This window comes from Solenopsis invicta, chromosome 3, assembly GCF_016802725.1.
Source record: "Solenopsis invicta isolate M01_SB chromosome 3, UNIL_Sinv_3.0, whole genome shotgun sequence".
Lineage (NCBI taxonomy): Eukaryota > Metazoa > Arthropoda > Insecta > Hymenoptera > Formicidae > Solenopsis > Solenopsis invicta.
The window spans coordinates 3,668,772-3,685,863 of NC_052666.1; the positions used below are offsets into that span (position 1 = coordinate 3,668,772).

The following is a 17,092-nucleotide window of genomic DNA, read 5'->3' on the forward strand; positions in this document are numbered from 1 at the left end:
CAACCTTTAATGTTAAATAAGTGTGAGTTAGATAGAGTTTTTCATTGTTATCCAAACCTCTCCAAGATGACTTCTTTGGCTATAATGGAAGATAATCTTTCTAATTGGAAGTAATATTGACAAACAGCTGCGCATATTTGCGCTACTACAAGAATTTCGAGTTTTTATTCCAAGATATACATGTACTTAAATGCACATGACTGGAATCACACTGTATCTTCCTGTGTGTGTGTGTGTGTGTGTGTGTGTGTGTGTGTGTGCGCGCGCGCGTGTGCATGTGCGCGTGTGTGTGTGTGTGTGTGCGCGCGTGCGCGCGTGTGTGCGTGCGTGCGCGTGTGCATGGTGTGCGTATGTGTGTGACTGTTGCAAAAGTATAACAAAAATATTTTATTAAAATATAAAAAATTACACAAAATTTTTAATAATTTAAGTTCCATTTAATAATTAATTTATACATCTTTTAAAAGTGTTTTAGCATCTTCACTTAACGGTAAAACATTTGTTGGAATTTCTTTTCGTAAAGTAAATAAATATGGATCAGATGAAATCAATAATTGATGAAGCACATCTTCATTTGTAGCTGTACGACTAATTTTTCTTGAATGGTGCATTCGATATCTTCTGTAATCTTTGTTCCGTGCTTCCTGTGCTTCTTCGGATAACAAGCCAATGGGGAGTACTGCTGCGTTAATAATTTCTTCGCCATGAAGTAATACTTTATGAACACTTACTGGCATATAGTACCAGCCATATAAGTCTACAAACAGTTTAGCAATATCATAAGCATATTTGCCAAACTTTTGGGAATCAATAGCGGCAGTGCATGTAATGACTTCTAATATCACCGAGAAACGTTTAATTAAATCAAAATTGATTCCTGTGCTCTCTGCTGCTAATTTTGGTTGAGAAAAGAAACGACGTGAAGTGTTACCATCATTGGTATTTCCATAACCTTGACACACCATATCTATTCTAAGACCAGTACGGGATCGAAATTCCTTCTGAATTCTCTTTTTAGTTTGTTCTTTTTCAAATTTTGTTTCTTTTGTAGTTGACCATTTTTTAAAAGATAAATTATAAGCTATATGAAGAATGCATTCCATAAATTTAATACGCGCATGTAGAGGAGATAAACCGACTTTTAAAGCATTATTATTATAAGATTTTTGTTTAATTCGATTAAGATCATTCATTTCTCGAGGAGTTGCTGTACAAATATAACAAATTGATGATGATTTTGTGTTAGAGAGTGACTGAGCTGTCTTTCCATCAATCATTGTGCACAATAAATTATGTTTCACATTAAATGTACGTCCGAATACAGTTACTATCGTTTTATGTAAGTTAGAAATTTTATCTTCTATGTATTGCACGGTTTTTGTTATTAGTTCAGGTGTTTCTTTCGCGAATTCAAATTGGATGGGTCTACAAAGCCTTGGAGTTGACGGACGTGAATTTTGCCAAAACTGTTTCTCAAAATTGTCATTTGAAATTAATCGGATCGGTACTGTAGACACCAAGTACAAAAATGCATCAGATAATTCTTCTGAATCTATTGAGAAATTCTGCTTGTACTCACTTTGATTAGAAGCTCCGTCACATCCCCATTTCCATATCAGAATCAATTCCTCTTCAGTAATATCAGAAATAGTTTTGTCATTAAAAGTTTTGAAAAGCCTGTTAACGGTATGGTCTAATAAATTTTGAAGATCTATTTCAGCTTTTGTTTCAGTGATTTTAATTTCATCGGGGTAACATTCCTTTTTAACTTCTGATACTTTCTTATAAGGAGGCAATATGTCAAAACCGCTTCTTTTCAATGTTTCTCGAACAACTTCATATTGATGTTTGCTTAAATCCGCATTTGTTATCATTGCTAATGCTTCATGATTATCAATATATTTTTGTGGTATATTTGTATCTGATATTTTTTTAATAGCCATACTTAATTGCTGAACAGGAAAAGTTTCACTGAGGTATTTTGCCTTTTATCGTTTGGCTCGATCGCAACATTGTTCAAACGATTTTTGAGGTTTTCCTACTTTTTTCTTCGTCGGAGGTTCAGTACAAAGAGTAGAGTCTTGCAAATTAGATTCAATTTTTTCAAGTTGTACTATGAACATTCTATTTAGCCAATCTCTATTTTTTGATATGAATCTTTCAGTTTTTCTCTGACTATCTTGCCATTTTTTTTTTAATTGGTAAAGAAAATGTCTCTGGATCTCTTCAATTATTTTCTCTAGATCATTTGGTTTTAAGTTTGCGAACGTATCTTTTAATAATATTTTTGTCTTATCCATATCATAGTTATTAGTTAAAATTAATGTTGACAAATGTTCACGAGAAATCGAAAACGTTGTCATCGTTAAGTAATAATTAAACTTTGACAATACCTGATCAATTCTGGAATACAAATAATAAAGTGATAACATGAAATATATCGAGATATTTTGATCTTTATACAAAAACATTAAATATTAAATTGCTTTAAGATAAACATAGTAAAATTTTTGAAATACGTACCAAAATAATCTATTTTTAGAGAAGTTCTGTTTAGAAAAATTAAAGCAAATATATATTATAAAATATAACTTCTCCAATCTGATTATATACGCCACACAGTTTAAATAATACGTCTTGCGATGGAAAGGAAAATACTGATTCTGGAATACAAGTGATTACAAGTAATAAAAGTGATAACTAGGGCCCGGACATTCAGGATATTTGTATCGAGATACTTTGATCTTTATGTAATAAAGAGTACATGAAAATATTTAAAAAATTGCTTCATGATTAACATATTAAAAAATTTTAAATACATACTTAAAGAAAAATAATCCGTTTTTAGAGAAATTCTATTTAGAAGAATTAGAGCGTAATATGTTATATAAAATATAGCTTATTCAATCTGACGCATGCCACAATTTAGCTTGCACATAGCAACACACGTCCTACAATAGAAAGACGAATACTGATTCTGAGCAACAATAACATTAAATGGTGAGCTGGCCAGGAAAAAATAATTGAATAACTTTTTCCTAGATTGTCATTTTACATTACCGTCTAGACGTGTCTGATATAAGACGTGAGTTGTTTCAACAGTGTGTTAAGGCGCGTACTGACTTGAGCATTTTTACGCGCACGAACAGTTTGCGCGCACAAATGCTCGCGTCTGGACGTGTCAATTTTGTTTTGACGCACACTGTTTGCACGCACGAACGCTATTCGTCGCTTGTCGGTACTTCAAATGATTTACGTGCGAAACGGTGCTCAGTTTGGACATGTTCGTGGAACAGAAAAGTTGTGCGCGAAAAAATGGAGTGGTCAAATGAAACAACTCTGCAATTAATAGAGAAACACGAAAAATTACCCATATTATGGAATGTGAAACATCAATTTTATTTTAATCGCAATAAATTCAAAATCTTTAGATGACATCCGAACAAAGTTGTAAAATTGCCCGTTGTTTTCTTAAAATTTTAAGTCAGCTAGTAGATTATGAGCAGATTATGTTTGCGCAAAGTACGTATTATAATGTACGCTGCAGCTGCTATGGTGATATCTCTTGACGACATTTTGCTACTTATTCTGACGAACGACTGGTGCACAGTTTTGCGCGCACAAACAAATATCGTGGACATCGAAAAAAGTTTCCACGTACGAGCATTCGTGCGCACAAACTGTTTGTGCGCGTAAAAATGCTCAAGTCAGTACGCGCCTTTAGATTGGACAAGAATTATATTTTATATAATACACATATTTTATATTGCGTTCCAATTTTTATAAACAAAATTTCTTTAAAAGCATATTATTTTTGTTTTGGTATGTGTTTCAAAACTTTTTAATGTTTATTATAAAGCAGTTTAACATTAAAATATTTTAATGCATAAAGATGCAAAATATTTCGACAAAATATATCTCATCTTATATCACTTATATTACTTGTATTCCAAAATTCATCAGATATTCTTAACGAGATTACTTAACGATGGCAACTTTTTGGATTTTCTATGAATATTTGTTGAAACTAATTTCAGATAGTAGCTATAACATAGATAAGGTAAAGATATTATTAAATGGTATATTCGTAAACTTAAACCAAACACTTTCGATAAAATTATTTTTATATTTTTATAATAATAATTCAAAACTTAATGTAGGATTAAGAATAATGATGTCACAAGGTTTGTTGTGTGAGAGTCCAATATTTATCGGATGAATAAACGAGACAAGCTTCAGAGAACGATATCACGAGTAAATTGGATACAGTACGTTAGGATGCTTCTAGCACGCACGACGCCATGATGTCCTCTCTCTTGACTCCGTCGTCTCGCTCGACGACGATCCTGCCTATATCGATCTCAACACGATCGATACGTCGAAGTCGCGCGCGTAGCTCAAAGCCATACCTTATTTCTAAGATCACATCCCACATTAATGTATATTATGTTAATGAAGCATTATCTTTAAGTTAAAAAAAATTAAAAGTCTATCATTTATAATAAAAAAGTTATGTAATTTTTTCCGACAACATGCATCCTGACCCCACTGTGCGCCGTTTCCACGACCTGCAACGACGGGGCACGCGTTGCTTCCATAATTGTAACTGCGATGTCCGCTACCTGATCCAACGAATCTTCCGTTCACTAGACGCGGCTGAATATGAGTGGATAGACCAAATCGTTTGCAATATCTTATCACCGACAACGTTGCCGGCGAGGCTACGAAGATGACGCAAAAATTGTGATGGCTTGCGGTCGCCGATTTCCTCGTGCTCGAGCGACGCGTCTTATGCTCTTGCGATGAGCTAAGGCGTTTAATCCGTTCTGATTTTAATATTCCGTACGCGCACTTTTCCGGCGGATTCAATAGGATGTCACGAATCTCGGCGGTATAATGCGGACCGATTGCCGTCAATGCGTATCCGAACTTCGAGTCGACCATTATTCATGCGGCTTGAAAACTACAATCTATGATACTAAACTACAATTCCGGATCCGTGGGCGAAAACTACGGCATTTGCATGCCCACGCGGCTTACTTCGGGCACAAACTATCCTCGCGGCTCTAATACGCAAGTTGCACCGTCGATTGCGCTGGAAGCTGCACCAGTGGTTGCCTAGGCGGCTGCGTCGACGCCTGTCCCTCGTCGTTGTGTATGAGAGGCATGTTGCTACACTTCTGTCCGTCCGTGCACTAACAATTTCACCCACAAACACGCGTTAATTGTCAAAATTCCGCGAAACTTTGCGTTTGATCGTAAAAAAAAAAATATTGAAAAAAGATGATCACATCGGCGTCATCACTTTGGAGTACGAATGTGTAGAGATGCACGGAGGTTCATAAAGTAGACAATTGAAGTGTGTATAAATATAGTTTTTACTTTAAATTATCAAATATAACATGGGAGAAACTTATCGATATCAAAATTGAGTGCGTGGCGGAGATGCGTCACTGGCCGTAATCGGAAAAGATCTGGTAACAGGTCTTGTTCGGACAAACCATTTCACTTCTTAACCATTGTATGTTGAGCGGGTTAAAACGTGCTCTAACAGTGGCAATATGCAACATTTATGATTACCGAATGTTAGAAGGTTTATGACTAACATCCGGAGACCATAGCTCGGTTGATGAAATTTTTTTTTGTTTCTTTTTTTCTTTTTCTTTCGTATGAGGATTGTGATAATTGATTGCCACAAGATAAAAAAAGGATTAAAAGTATAATATATAAATTTGGGTAATTGTACAGTTGTTGTACAATTATTGTAAAAAATACTTTCTCCACCGTTAGTTGAGTTAATGAAGAATCTCATGAAGAATCAAAAGGAACAGATGGTATCTGCTCCCCATAAACTAATAAATTGGGATCGGAATAGGGTGTAGGTGACGATGGAAGTGGTATCGTCGATAAGCGCATCAAACCTTTCAATAATCTTGTACTAGCGCTTGGTTGAGTTGGCCAATTACTGGAGTTTTTGTTCCAACTTGTATCATTTTTGTCTTGTGCAAAGTTCTGATTTAAAAAAAAGGGAAAACATTAGTTTGTTTTAACACTCTTTCTAATATAGTATTAAATTAATCAAAAACGTTGTATTTATTTTAAAAACACCACGAAGAAAACTCACACTAAGAAACGAACAAAACGTATAGAAACATAAATTCAAAAAATTTTTCAAGTTTTGAAGCCTAAAATTCTCGAAAAACTCTAATTTACTATAAGAAATATATTGCTCATCGTATTTAGTAATAGTAAACAAAAGCCCGGTTGATTATGTGCTTTTCAAATGATTACTGTTCTGTTCAAATAGACCGATGTTGCTCGATTCTACAAACATCCATCCTTCGTAATTATTCGATTCTTAGCCAATTCAGTTTAAGTGAAAATTGTCTTCTATAATTTTTAGACAACTCACAATAAGATAATTGACTTTGTGATACGTCTTTAAAAAGAAAAGCGATTTGGGCTTGAATAATTTCTGGATTTAATTCTGTAATACGTGGAAATTGGACGAATATACGGAGCTATATGTACTCAGATATTAATTTGGAGTTCACGTTATTCTCACAATGTGATAATCACGCTGTGCGTGCAAAAGTGCATCACAGTGCTCTCACAATGTGATGGGCGCACACGTGAACGCGTAAAAGGTCGTGTAGGGGCTTGTGCCCTTTGCGCTATGTGCAGCGCTTTTATTTCTTTTTTTCCCTGCCTCGTGGCTGAGCTTGGATTGAAAGTTGAATTGGGATGAAGAATTATTTGTGTTTTCTTTAAACTGAATTTGCTTAATTTTATTAACATTCGAGGCGAGTGCACGTACAGTTATTGACCCATACAGTAAATTAAACTAACGAAAACTAGTGAATCGAACGGATGTTTGTGCTTGAGACCGGTACGTGCCGAATTTCGTACCAAGATGACGAGAAACAACGTTACATGCGTGAGGCACGCGATGTTGATGAAGACGCATGCGCGAATAGTGACATCTGCGAGCTCACGATGGCCACTCGCCAATTGGTGATTATTTGAATACATGTGTACGAGTACACCCAAGGACTTTGATTCTGTCCATGGGAAAATTTTCCAAACTGAGAAGTTGCTATCTTTCTACATACTTACACTTCATGATTAACGTAACGACCAATAAGCTCTAGTCGTTTCATTAATCATAAACTGCGAGTATATAGAAAGTGGTGACTTCTCAGTTTAGAAAATTTTCCCATGGACAGAATCAAAGTCCTTGGGTGTACATGCACCAGAGCCGACGGCGCGATGCCACCATTGCACGGCGGGTGTGGACTCCGCGCAGCACACCCTCGAGCACTGTCCAGCGTGGGAGGGGCTGCGCGGAGTCTTAAAAGACGAGATCGGTGAGGATCTCTCCCTGGGGGCCGTCATAGGCAAGATGGTCCTCAGGGAGAGCAGTTGGAAGGCGGTCGCCTCCTGCGAACAGGTTATGTCGCAGAAGGAGGCGGCAGAGAGAGAGAGGCAGAGACAGAGAGGAGGAAGACTGGGGGGGAGAGGCCGTCGTAGCCGTCGTAGACGTCGACCTCCCCGAAGAGGCGGTGGAGGCGCCGAGGACTCCCGTCCTCCGCGAGACCGCCCGGACCCACGAGGCGGTGGGGGTCCCCCCCGTAAAAGAAGAAGGGGAGCTGAGGGGGCAGTGTCTCCCTCTCTCCCGACCATCGAAGAAGAAGAGGAGGGGGGGTAATGGCAGCGTTCCGCCGGTCGAGGCCTCTCCCAGCCCTGCTGAATGCCCGGCCTTGCGGACCCGAAGCAGGGCGAGAAAGCGAGCCGCAACTAACACTACCGACTAACACGGAGGGAGGGCCTCCCTCCCACGCACAAACGGGAGGAAGACAACCCTCCCAGACTCGCCGGGCGGAGATGGCCAAGCTTTCCATCTCCCGTGAATCTGTGGGAGCCGACGCCCATCTACGAGGCACGGCTAGGCCCGGGACCACTCCGGCGGGGGCCGGAACCCCGGGCCCATACCCCCAACAACAACAGGGGAAGAGGCGGGGAGGGGACGGTGTCCCCTCTCCCCGACCTAAGGCAGACAAGCCTCGATGCCCTGCCGGGGGACCCAATGTTTGGGTGCCCCCGGCGAGACGAGTCGGCTCAGCCGACAGGTCCGGGGGGCTCCGGAAGTATGCTGCACGCGTTCCCGGAGTCCCCCAGTCATGGACCAGGGCAGGACACCCGGAGAGGTTTTAGTGGGTATGTCTCCGCCGACACGTCGTCGGCGGGGAAAAGCCCCACATAACCACCAGGCCTCCCCCGAGGTCTGGGGTATGCGGTAACGCATTTCCTCTCCGTAAAAAAAAAAAAAAAAAAAAAAGGGTGTACATGCACCGGCAGAAATGGTGTCCCTCCGCGCTGACGCTCGGCTGCCGCACATACGCGAAGCGCACGTACGTGTTTGGCTGCGTTCGAAAATTCACTCGTGAGGGTAGAGTAGGGTTCGGTGTGGGTAGACTTGAACTCAACTCTGAGTTAATGGACTTTTCGAACGCAGGAGGTAAAACGAAAGTCCAATATGGCGTCAGCTCGTCAGCTGCAATAATATTATTATCATACAGGATGTGTATGCACGTGTATTATGTTATCTTCGTGTTGAGCAGTGTTGATGTCGAGTGTTGAGAATGGGAATGGGACTTCGTGCTTAGACGTCAAGTCCGTCTAAAGTTTGTACGTGTTCGCCCGTCATTGATTTTTTAACCTCCGATTGCATCACAATCGGCTTGTCGGGACAACGCAGTTGTCTTTGTGCATTGTGTGGCATGGTCGTAACGTTTCTGGTGCTTCTTCTCAAGGGATGGGCATCAGTAACCTGGACAATCGACGTGGAAGCGGATAGAGTCCGTTTGGGGCGTTGAACGAGTACGTATGTATTAGTCTGCTACTAAAAATATTTTTGAAATCGTCGATTGCATCACAATCGACAATTATTCGAATACATTATTTTTATTTTCGGTTGCTAGTTTTGTATTTTTGCGTTAAACAATTAATTTTCCGAAGGGCGGTATCGTTTCCGGTTTTTTTGACGGGTGCTATAATCGCTAAACTAAAAAGAAGAAGAAGTAGGTTGTTTAATGTATTCTTTTTGAATATTAATATACCTTCTTTCTGCTTTACAGATTAAAAAGAAACAATGATAAATTCAACAAGACGTCGAATGTTATTTTGTACAATCATCAGTCAGAGATTTATAGAAATATTGTTGAATGCTGCGATTTTTGAAAATGATGAAAGTGACGACAATGATTTGGAGAACATTGTTTTAATAGAAAATATTAATCGAATTCGGGGAAAACGACAAATTCCACCACGTATAACTGGTTTCGTAGAAAATGTAATTCCTCGATATAATAATCAACAATTTCGTCGTCACTTTAGAATGAAACCAGAAATTTTTGAAAATTTGGAAAATCGTTTAGGACCATTGTTATTTAATCCTGAAGCTTTAGGACGTCCAGCTATACCCATACGTACCCAGCTCTTGGCCACAATCTGGCTACTTAGCACACCAGATTCTTTCAGGTATGTGGCATTTTTTGGATCATATAACAATAAATAAACATGAATATTATAATAAACATAAATTCTTGTTGCAGATCTGTTGGTGAAAAATTTGATATGAGCAAGTCTTCGCTTAATGACAGTGTGCGTCGTGTTGTTCAATCATTAAACAGTATTGCAAATGAAGTCATTACATGGCCTATAGGTGAACAATTGGCAGCTTCAAAGGAGAAATTTAACCATTTTGGAGATACTCCTATGCCCGGTGTAATAGGAGCAATTGATGCGTCTTACATTTTTATAAAGCAACCAAACATTCAGGTGTTTTTTTAAATATGTAATTACTATTCAAATTTTGTTTTATTTGATAACGAGATGTACCATATTTGTCTTTCTTTTTCTTTGCAGGAAGTTGCCCTTCATTATAAATGCAGAAAAATGCAATATGCTATAGTTCTTCAAGCAATCTGTGACGCAGATTTGCGGTTAATAGATTGTCTTACGGGTTATCCTGGATCCGTAGGCGACTACAGAATTTTTCGGAACTCGGATATTTGTAAACGTATTAATAGAAACCCACCAGCCTTTTTTCCAAATGGCGAATATATTATCGGTGCTAAAGCATATCCTGTTCTAACGTGGTGTATTCCTCCTTTCAGAGATAATGGGCGTCTCACAGAGGTAAATTTTAAATATGGCAATATTAAATATATTTTGTCATTAATAATAACTTTCTAAATAACATGATTGTTTTAGGAGCAGAAAAGGTTTAATAAAATTTTATCACAGAAGCGGCAAACGATAGAAAGAGCTTTTGCTCTTCTAAAAGGGCGATTCAGGCGATTAAAGTTCTTAGACATGTCTCGTCTGGATTTAATACCATTTTTCATTCTTGCTGCCTGCGTCCTACATAATATTTGCCTACAAAGCAATGATGATGTCGAAGATTTTATAGGAGAAGGAAGAGAACCGGAAGAGCAAGGTAATCACGATAGAGAAATTGAAGATTATGATGAATGGCAAGAGTTTGCCGATGGTGAAATTAAACGGAATTATTTATGTCTTGTTGTTTCGGGAAGACAATAAAGTTTTTACCAAAAGTAGCTATTTGCTTACGACATATATATTGTGATAAGAATGATTTAATATAATAAAAAATTTGTATATATATATACTAATAATTTTTCTGTTGTACTTTATTTCTTTAATTTCAATTCTCACAGATTATAATTGTTAATTAACTTTCCTGAAATCAATGTAGCTGAAGTAATTGTGTTAGAAATGAATAAAAAATGTATGCTTTTATTTTATTTTTTATTAATGTAACAAGTTTAATTACACACTTTGTAAAACAATTAACATTTTTAATATTCATAAAACAACTGAAATGATAGAAACATTTTAATAATATTTGCAATTATTCGTAATCTATTTATACATTATATGTATATATAGTGTGCGTGCGTGCGTGTGTATGTGTGTGTGTGTGTGTACGCTCGCGCGTGCGTGAGTAGAAGATACTGTACATGTCATAATGTATTTATAAACAAAAATCTTTATTTGTAATTTAATCTAAGAATCACTTTGAAATGTTTTTCAGCGTGTACATTTTTTTGTAACGATTGAGCAAATAAACGCATAGAACAAATTAATATTATATCTCAATATTATAGAAATACATACCTTTCTTATTTTTTGTAAATATATAAGTAAACACAGTTATTTTGACGCATTTGAAATACGCAATACAAAACGGAACAAACTTATCACATAATAGAATCAAGAGACGTTACATCTTTTATCGTTTAGAAAACGGCGGTCTTGTACTTAAGAAAAAAATTGCACTTTAATGCACCTTGTAAATTGAGACTGCCTACTAAATTTTGGCATTATTTAATAAAATTCTGGGAAAACTTTTTTACATATAACTTTCCTATTTACGTTAAAAAATGTTATAAATTTGAGTTTTGACGCGGCTGAAGTAAATATTTCAAATCTGGAATCTTTTGATTATAATTGCGTCGTTATTTGAGAATTTACTAATAAAATTACATATCATTTGAGTTGATAAAGATGTATAGTAACTTTTACCAAATCATCAGAATTTTTGCTACTAATTAAGGGCAAGTGCTACATATGTACTACTTGAGTTAAACGTCTCAATAATTAAACGATCATAGTAAGTTTCAATAAGTAATGTAAGCAACTGTTTGCCAATGACATTTAAACTATCTTTGCTAAATTTTCAAACAAATTACACTAAATTATATAAAAGATCTGTAAGAAATAAAACCTTTTTACAATAATGGATTTTGTTGTATATATTTCAAGTTTGGAACGATTTAGTAGTCCATATTGTAGTTGCCAGATACAAAAGACTCGGGGAAAAATTTTTGTATATAATTATATATAATTATATCAAACAATTTTTTTCCCAAGACTATTTTAGCTTTCCACAGAAGCATATGTAAATTCTCAAATTTTCAATCGATACAAGCAGTCGTAAAGAAGAAAATAATCACGACAAAAATCAACAGCTTATAAGAGACAAAGAGCAAAAATTTCTAATATCACATGTAATTATTATATAATACTGCGCAAAGTATCACAAATGATATTGCAACTGCAAGAACTGCAAATCTAACTTACACTTATACTAAACAAAAGTTGTTTTTTACTGTTAAAACTGTTAAAACTTATCAAATCAGGTAAGAATAAGCTGATGAAAACGTGAAATATAAAAATAAGCTTAAGCTCAAATGCAAAAACTTCTTGATAAAATGTAACATTACATTTTATCAAGAAGTTTTTGCATTTGAGCTTCATAAGAATCAATAGCTCTGTTGAGAACAGTTAATGTTTCCTGATGCCGGTTCTCTCGAGCTGTTTCTCTTGTGTTGGCATCATCTCTTAGGATTGATAATAGTTCAACAGTATCTTTCTGAATCTTTGATACCTTTTTCTTAGGCCATTTTGATAAGTTTTCTTTATCCGAATCGGAATCACTGTCTGCAACTGACAACCTGTTACATTTGCGAGAACTAGATGCAATACTTATAGGCTTAACGCTTGGACTTTTTCTAAAAATTTCATCGAGTTCTTCAAAAAACTTACATGTGACTCTCGGTGCACCACTGCTTTTGTCTCCTTTATTATCTTTTACTTTCATGTATCCTTTTCTTAAATTTTCCACTTATCTTCGACTTGCTTCCACGTATATTTCATAAAACCAGCATCTTCCAACTCTTTGGCTATGTTCTTCCACACTTCCGCGTTTTTAATTGTTGTACTGGCAAATTGAGATGAATTCTTTTGCCATTGATTGATTAGAAACAGTGTAGCATCTGTAGACCACTTTGTACCAATTTTTGAAATTTTGCTTGAATCCATGACCTGTGAATCTGTGACCTCTGAATCCGTGACCTGCGAATCCATGGCCTGTGACTCTTTGCTTGAATCCAAAACGTGTGAATCCATGATCTGTGAATCCGTGACCTGCGAACTCATGGCCTGTGACTCTGAATTAAATGCGGTAAGCAATGTCGAAGAATTTTCTAAATTAACTGACATAGGATTTATGCCCAATAATATAAGATTATCGAATGTGGTTTTACATGCCGCAAAAGATTTATCTGTAACGAAACAAAATATTGTAATTAGTTGTTTATCTCTTCATAAAATGTTCTTAAAACGAAATGTATTCTTGTGTTTTTCAAGATTTTGTTTTTTTCTCTAAATATTGAATAACATTTTTTAATTTTGATGAGCTATTTCGACTTATGTAAAAAAAACGTATAACTTAACCTAACATTGAAAATAGAAGTTAGTATTTACCGAGTTGATCTATTACTAAAACAAGGTCGTCTTCAATAATTAGGTTGCCGTTTTCCATTCGATGGGGGACGTGACGTCCTTTGATAGGTTGCACACAATTAATTTTATAACTTTTATCCATGATGCTTGCTTGACAAACACGTAATCGGCCGCAAACGGAAAACGGACTCTGCCAGATGATTACTTAAGCTAGTAATACTAGCTTTTCGCGCCACGAATGTAATGGTGGGGATAGGTTATTTTTCAACCTCTGAAAATTCATGGGTTGAAAAAGCTACTCTCGGGTACGCTTTAGTAACTCTACCCGGTATTTCCGAACGCAATGGGTATGTCAGTTTGGTATAACCCGAGTTAATTTCCGAACAACATGTGGTAAAATTTTTACTCGGGGTAGAATTTTCGAACGCAGCCTTTAGTTGCAGCGCGCCGGAGGTCGGGCAAAAAGTAGTGGGGGACGTTTTAATAGCGCATCTTCTTTGCTCGATGCTGTCGAGAGAGAAGACACAAATCGAGGCGCTCGAGAAATTTGGCAGAAATGGTGTCCCTTGCGTCTATACAGGCGGTATACGGGATATCACAGTTAGTCGCGCGCTGTTTTAATTTTTAATTGCATAAAGAAATTTACTCGGATATAAAGATATGTTTGAAAAATAATGTAAATAGAATTACGATTTTTAATAAAATTTAAAGTTATGTCATCACGGCAATACATTCAATTCTTGGGACTGTTACTTTATGTTGAGACATAATTTTAATTATTTAATGAAACTTGTAAATTTTTTTATACAATTACTTATTAAAATAATCTGTATTAGAAAATAATTTTAATTCAATAAATTTATGAAAATGTTAACATTATGTAGCAAGCCAGTTTACTTTGTAATTGACGTAAAACAATACTTTGAGAGAGGACCTGAATGAACGTTTGATTCTGATTTTTCTTAAAAAATCTTTCTTTTTGTCAAGCGAGAAGAATATGGGGCATTCGGAAAAGTGATAGACTTCTTCATATTTTGACGTTACAAATTACGGTACGATATTCAAGAAACATCAGAATCAGACGTTCATTTCGATCCTTTCTCAGAATATTGTTTCACGCCATTTACAAAGTAAACTGGCTTGCTACATAATGTTAATATTTTTATAAATTTATCGAATTAAAATTATTTTCTAATACAGATTATTTTAATAAGTAATTGTTTAAAGAGATTTACAAGTTTCATTAATTAAAATTGTCTCGACATAAAGTAGCAGTCCCAAGAATTGAAGCTGTATTGCCGTGATGACATAATTTTATTATTAAAAATTGTAACTCTATTTACATTAATTTTTAAACAAATCTTCCAAATAAATTTTTTTATGCAATTAAAAATTACAACAGCGCGCCATCCACCGTGGTATCTTGTATACCGCCCGTATAGGCGGAAGGGACATCATTTTTGCCGAGTTTCTCGAGCGCCTTGATTCGTGTCTTCTCTCTCGACCCAGCGTCGAGCGAGGAAGATGCGTTATCAAAACGCCCCCCCATTACTTTCTGCCGGCACCCTAATCTCCGCCGCGCTGAAACACGTACATGCGCGGCTTCGCGTATGCGGCAGCTGAGCGTTAGTGCGATGGGACACCATTTCTGCCGGTGCGTGTACAGGGTGTTGCGTTCACATACATGTCGGTCTAAATGGTTACCTGTTTGTACAGGCGCGCATGGTGGTACACAACTGCGTACGCTTCGATTGTGTCGGTAATATCACTCGCATATCTTTTTTGCAAAAAAGCGTCTGAAGTTGTGATCAAATTATGACTTCTTTCCCTAGCAATACGATAAATGAAAGTCGACGTGACAAATACAGATTACAAAATTAGTTTTTTTAACAAAATGAGGGATATTTTCTTTTTTACGAGGAAAGCTACATCAAAGTTGATTATCACCAATATAATATTATAATTTTATTACTGACAATTATTTTTTGCACCCAACGTGTATGCACAAGATAAAAGCCAGCAGATCTGTGAAATTTTAAATAATAAATCAATGTATTTGATCCACTATATAAATAATGATAAAAATGATTACTAAGAAATCTTCAACAATATTTATTTTGATATATTAATAATTTATTATTAATTAATATTCAATGTAATAAATCAATACTAATAAGCATGATATAATTTTTTATATAACGCGTAGCAAAATTCCCAAACGGTCAAATATTTTGAAAATAAAGTATTATCAAGAAAAATGTTTTAGGCAAAAGTTGTATGGTTTGGAAGGGATTAAATAATGATAAAATTAATTTTTGGCAAAACTCTAATTTTTAACATTATGTAGAGATTATCGATACTTTTCAGTAGAATTATATAATATTATATTTAGACATAATATTAGGAGTATAAATAAGTTTCCGCTGTTTTTTATCAAAAATTGGACATTTATTGTGAAAGAACGGTACCTAATGTTTTATTCGAAGTCCATCGCTAGCCACTACTTTTTCCCATCTTTCTGGCAGCATACGGATACCGCGTCGGAAGAATGCTTCATCTTTTGAAGCTATTCACAAATCGACCCAATTTTTTGTACCTTCATATGATGTGAAGTGTTGCTCAGACAGGCCATGCGCCATCGATCGAAACAGTTATCTAGTAATCAAAAGGAGCAATGTCTGGTGAATACAGCAGGTAGGGTAAAACTTCCCAATTGAGTGTTTCCAGGTAGGTTTTGACCGGCGCCGCAACATGTGGACGAGCATTATCATGCAGAAGAATAACTTTGTCGTGTCTGGAGTAGTAGTAGGCACGTTTTTCCTTGAGTACTCGGCTCAATCTCATCAATTGTGTTCGGTAGAGAGCCCCAGTAATGGTTTCATTCGGTTTGAGCAACTCATAATACACGACACCAAGCTGATCCCACCAAATACACAACATGAGCTTTTTTCCATGAATGTTCGGCTTGGCTGTCGATGTTGAAGCATGGCCAGGTGGTCCCCATGATTTCTTCTTCTTTGGGTTATCCCAAGAATGGATCCATTTTTTATGACCAGTGACTATATGATGCAAAAAACCCTTTCGTTTATGCCTGACAAACAGCATTTCACATGTGAAAAATCGGCGTTCAACGTTTCTCGGCTTCAGTTCATATGGAACCCAGTTTCCTTGTTTTTGAATCATTCCCAATGATTTTAAGCGATGTGAAATTGCTGGTTGAGTCACTCCTAATGTAAGTGCAAGTGCTTCTTGCGTTTGGCACGAATCTTCATCTAATAATGTTTCCAATTCCGCGTCTTCGTACACTTTCGGCCTTTCGCTACGTTCTTTGTCTTTGACGTTAAATTCACCGTTTTTAAATTTGTGAAACCACTCACGGCAGCTTCTCTCACTTAAGGCAGCCTTACCATATGCTTCTACAAGCAATCGATGCGCCTCGGCTGCAGATTTCTTCAAATAAAAGAAGTAAATCAAAAGCTCCCGCAAATGACGCTTCTTCAGCTCAAAACTCGATATTTTCGCACGAAAAAAGATATATGATGCTGATACAAAATCGCTAATATTTTAAGGTTATGTTATTGCCAGATGTCCAACCTTACGATATAACGTTTTACAACAGACAATTTCAACCATAACATACTAGTGGCGCCATTTTTTGTGAAACGGCGGAAACTTATTTATACTTTTAATATATATATTTCTTATTCTGCATATAAAAGTATTGTAAGTAAAAATTATCGAAAAATAAATAGTTGACGAG

The 17,092-nt window shown here is 36.5% G+C and overlaps 1 protein-coding gene and 1 pseudogene across 1 annotated transcript; one reads left to right on the top strand and one right to left on the bottom strand.

Annotated features, from left to right (window-relative positions):
• The first annotated feature begins 8,910 nt into the window (after positions 1-8,910).
• LOC113004442 (putative nuclease HARBI1) lies at positions 8,911-10,711 on the top strand. Its single transcript, XM_039447159.1, has 4 exons — positions 8,911-9,540; positions 9,615-9,840; positions 9,928-10,200; positions 10,276-10,711. Exons 1-4 carry the CDS (start codon positions 9,152-9,154, stop codon positions 10,603-10,605), a joined length of 1,218 nt encoding a protein of 405 aa, XP_039303093.1. The 5' UTR covers positions 8,911-9,151; the 3' UTR covers positions 10,606-10,711.
• Positions 10,712-12,307: 1,596 nt separating this feature from the next.
• On the bottom strand, positions 12,308-13,411 carry LOC120357165 (annotated as a pseudogene).
• Positions 13,412-17,092: the final 3,681 nt, after the last annotated feature.

Bases quoted from the DNA above. Each gene is read 5' to 3' on its own strand.
- LOC113004442 (XM_039447159.1), top strand. From the start codon at position 9,152: ATGATAAATTCAACAAGACGTCGAATGTTATTTTGTACAATCATCAGT. The intron at 9,541-9,614 runs GTATGTGGCATT...TTCTTGTTGCAG, and splicing joins AGCACACCAGATTCTTTCAG to ATCTGTTGGTGAAAAATTTG. The intron at 10,201-10,275 runs GTAAATTTTAAA...TGATTGTTTTAG, and splicing joins ATAATGGGCGTCTCACAGAG to GAGCAGAAAAGGTTTAATAA.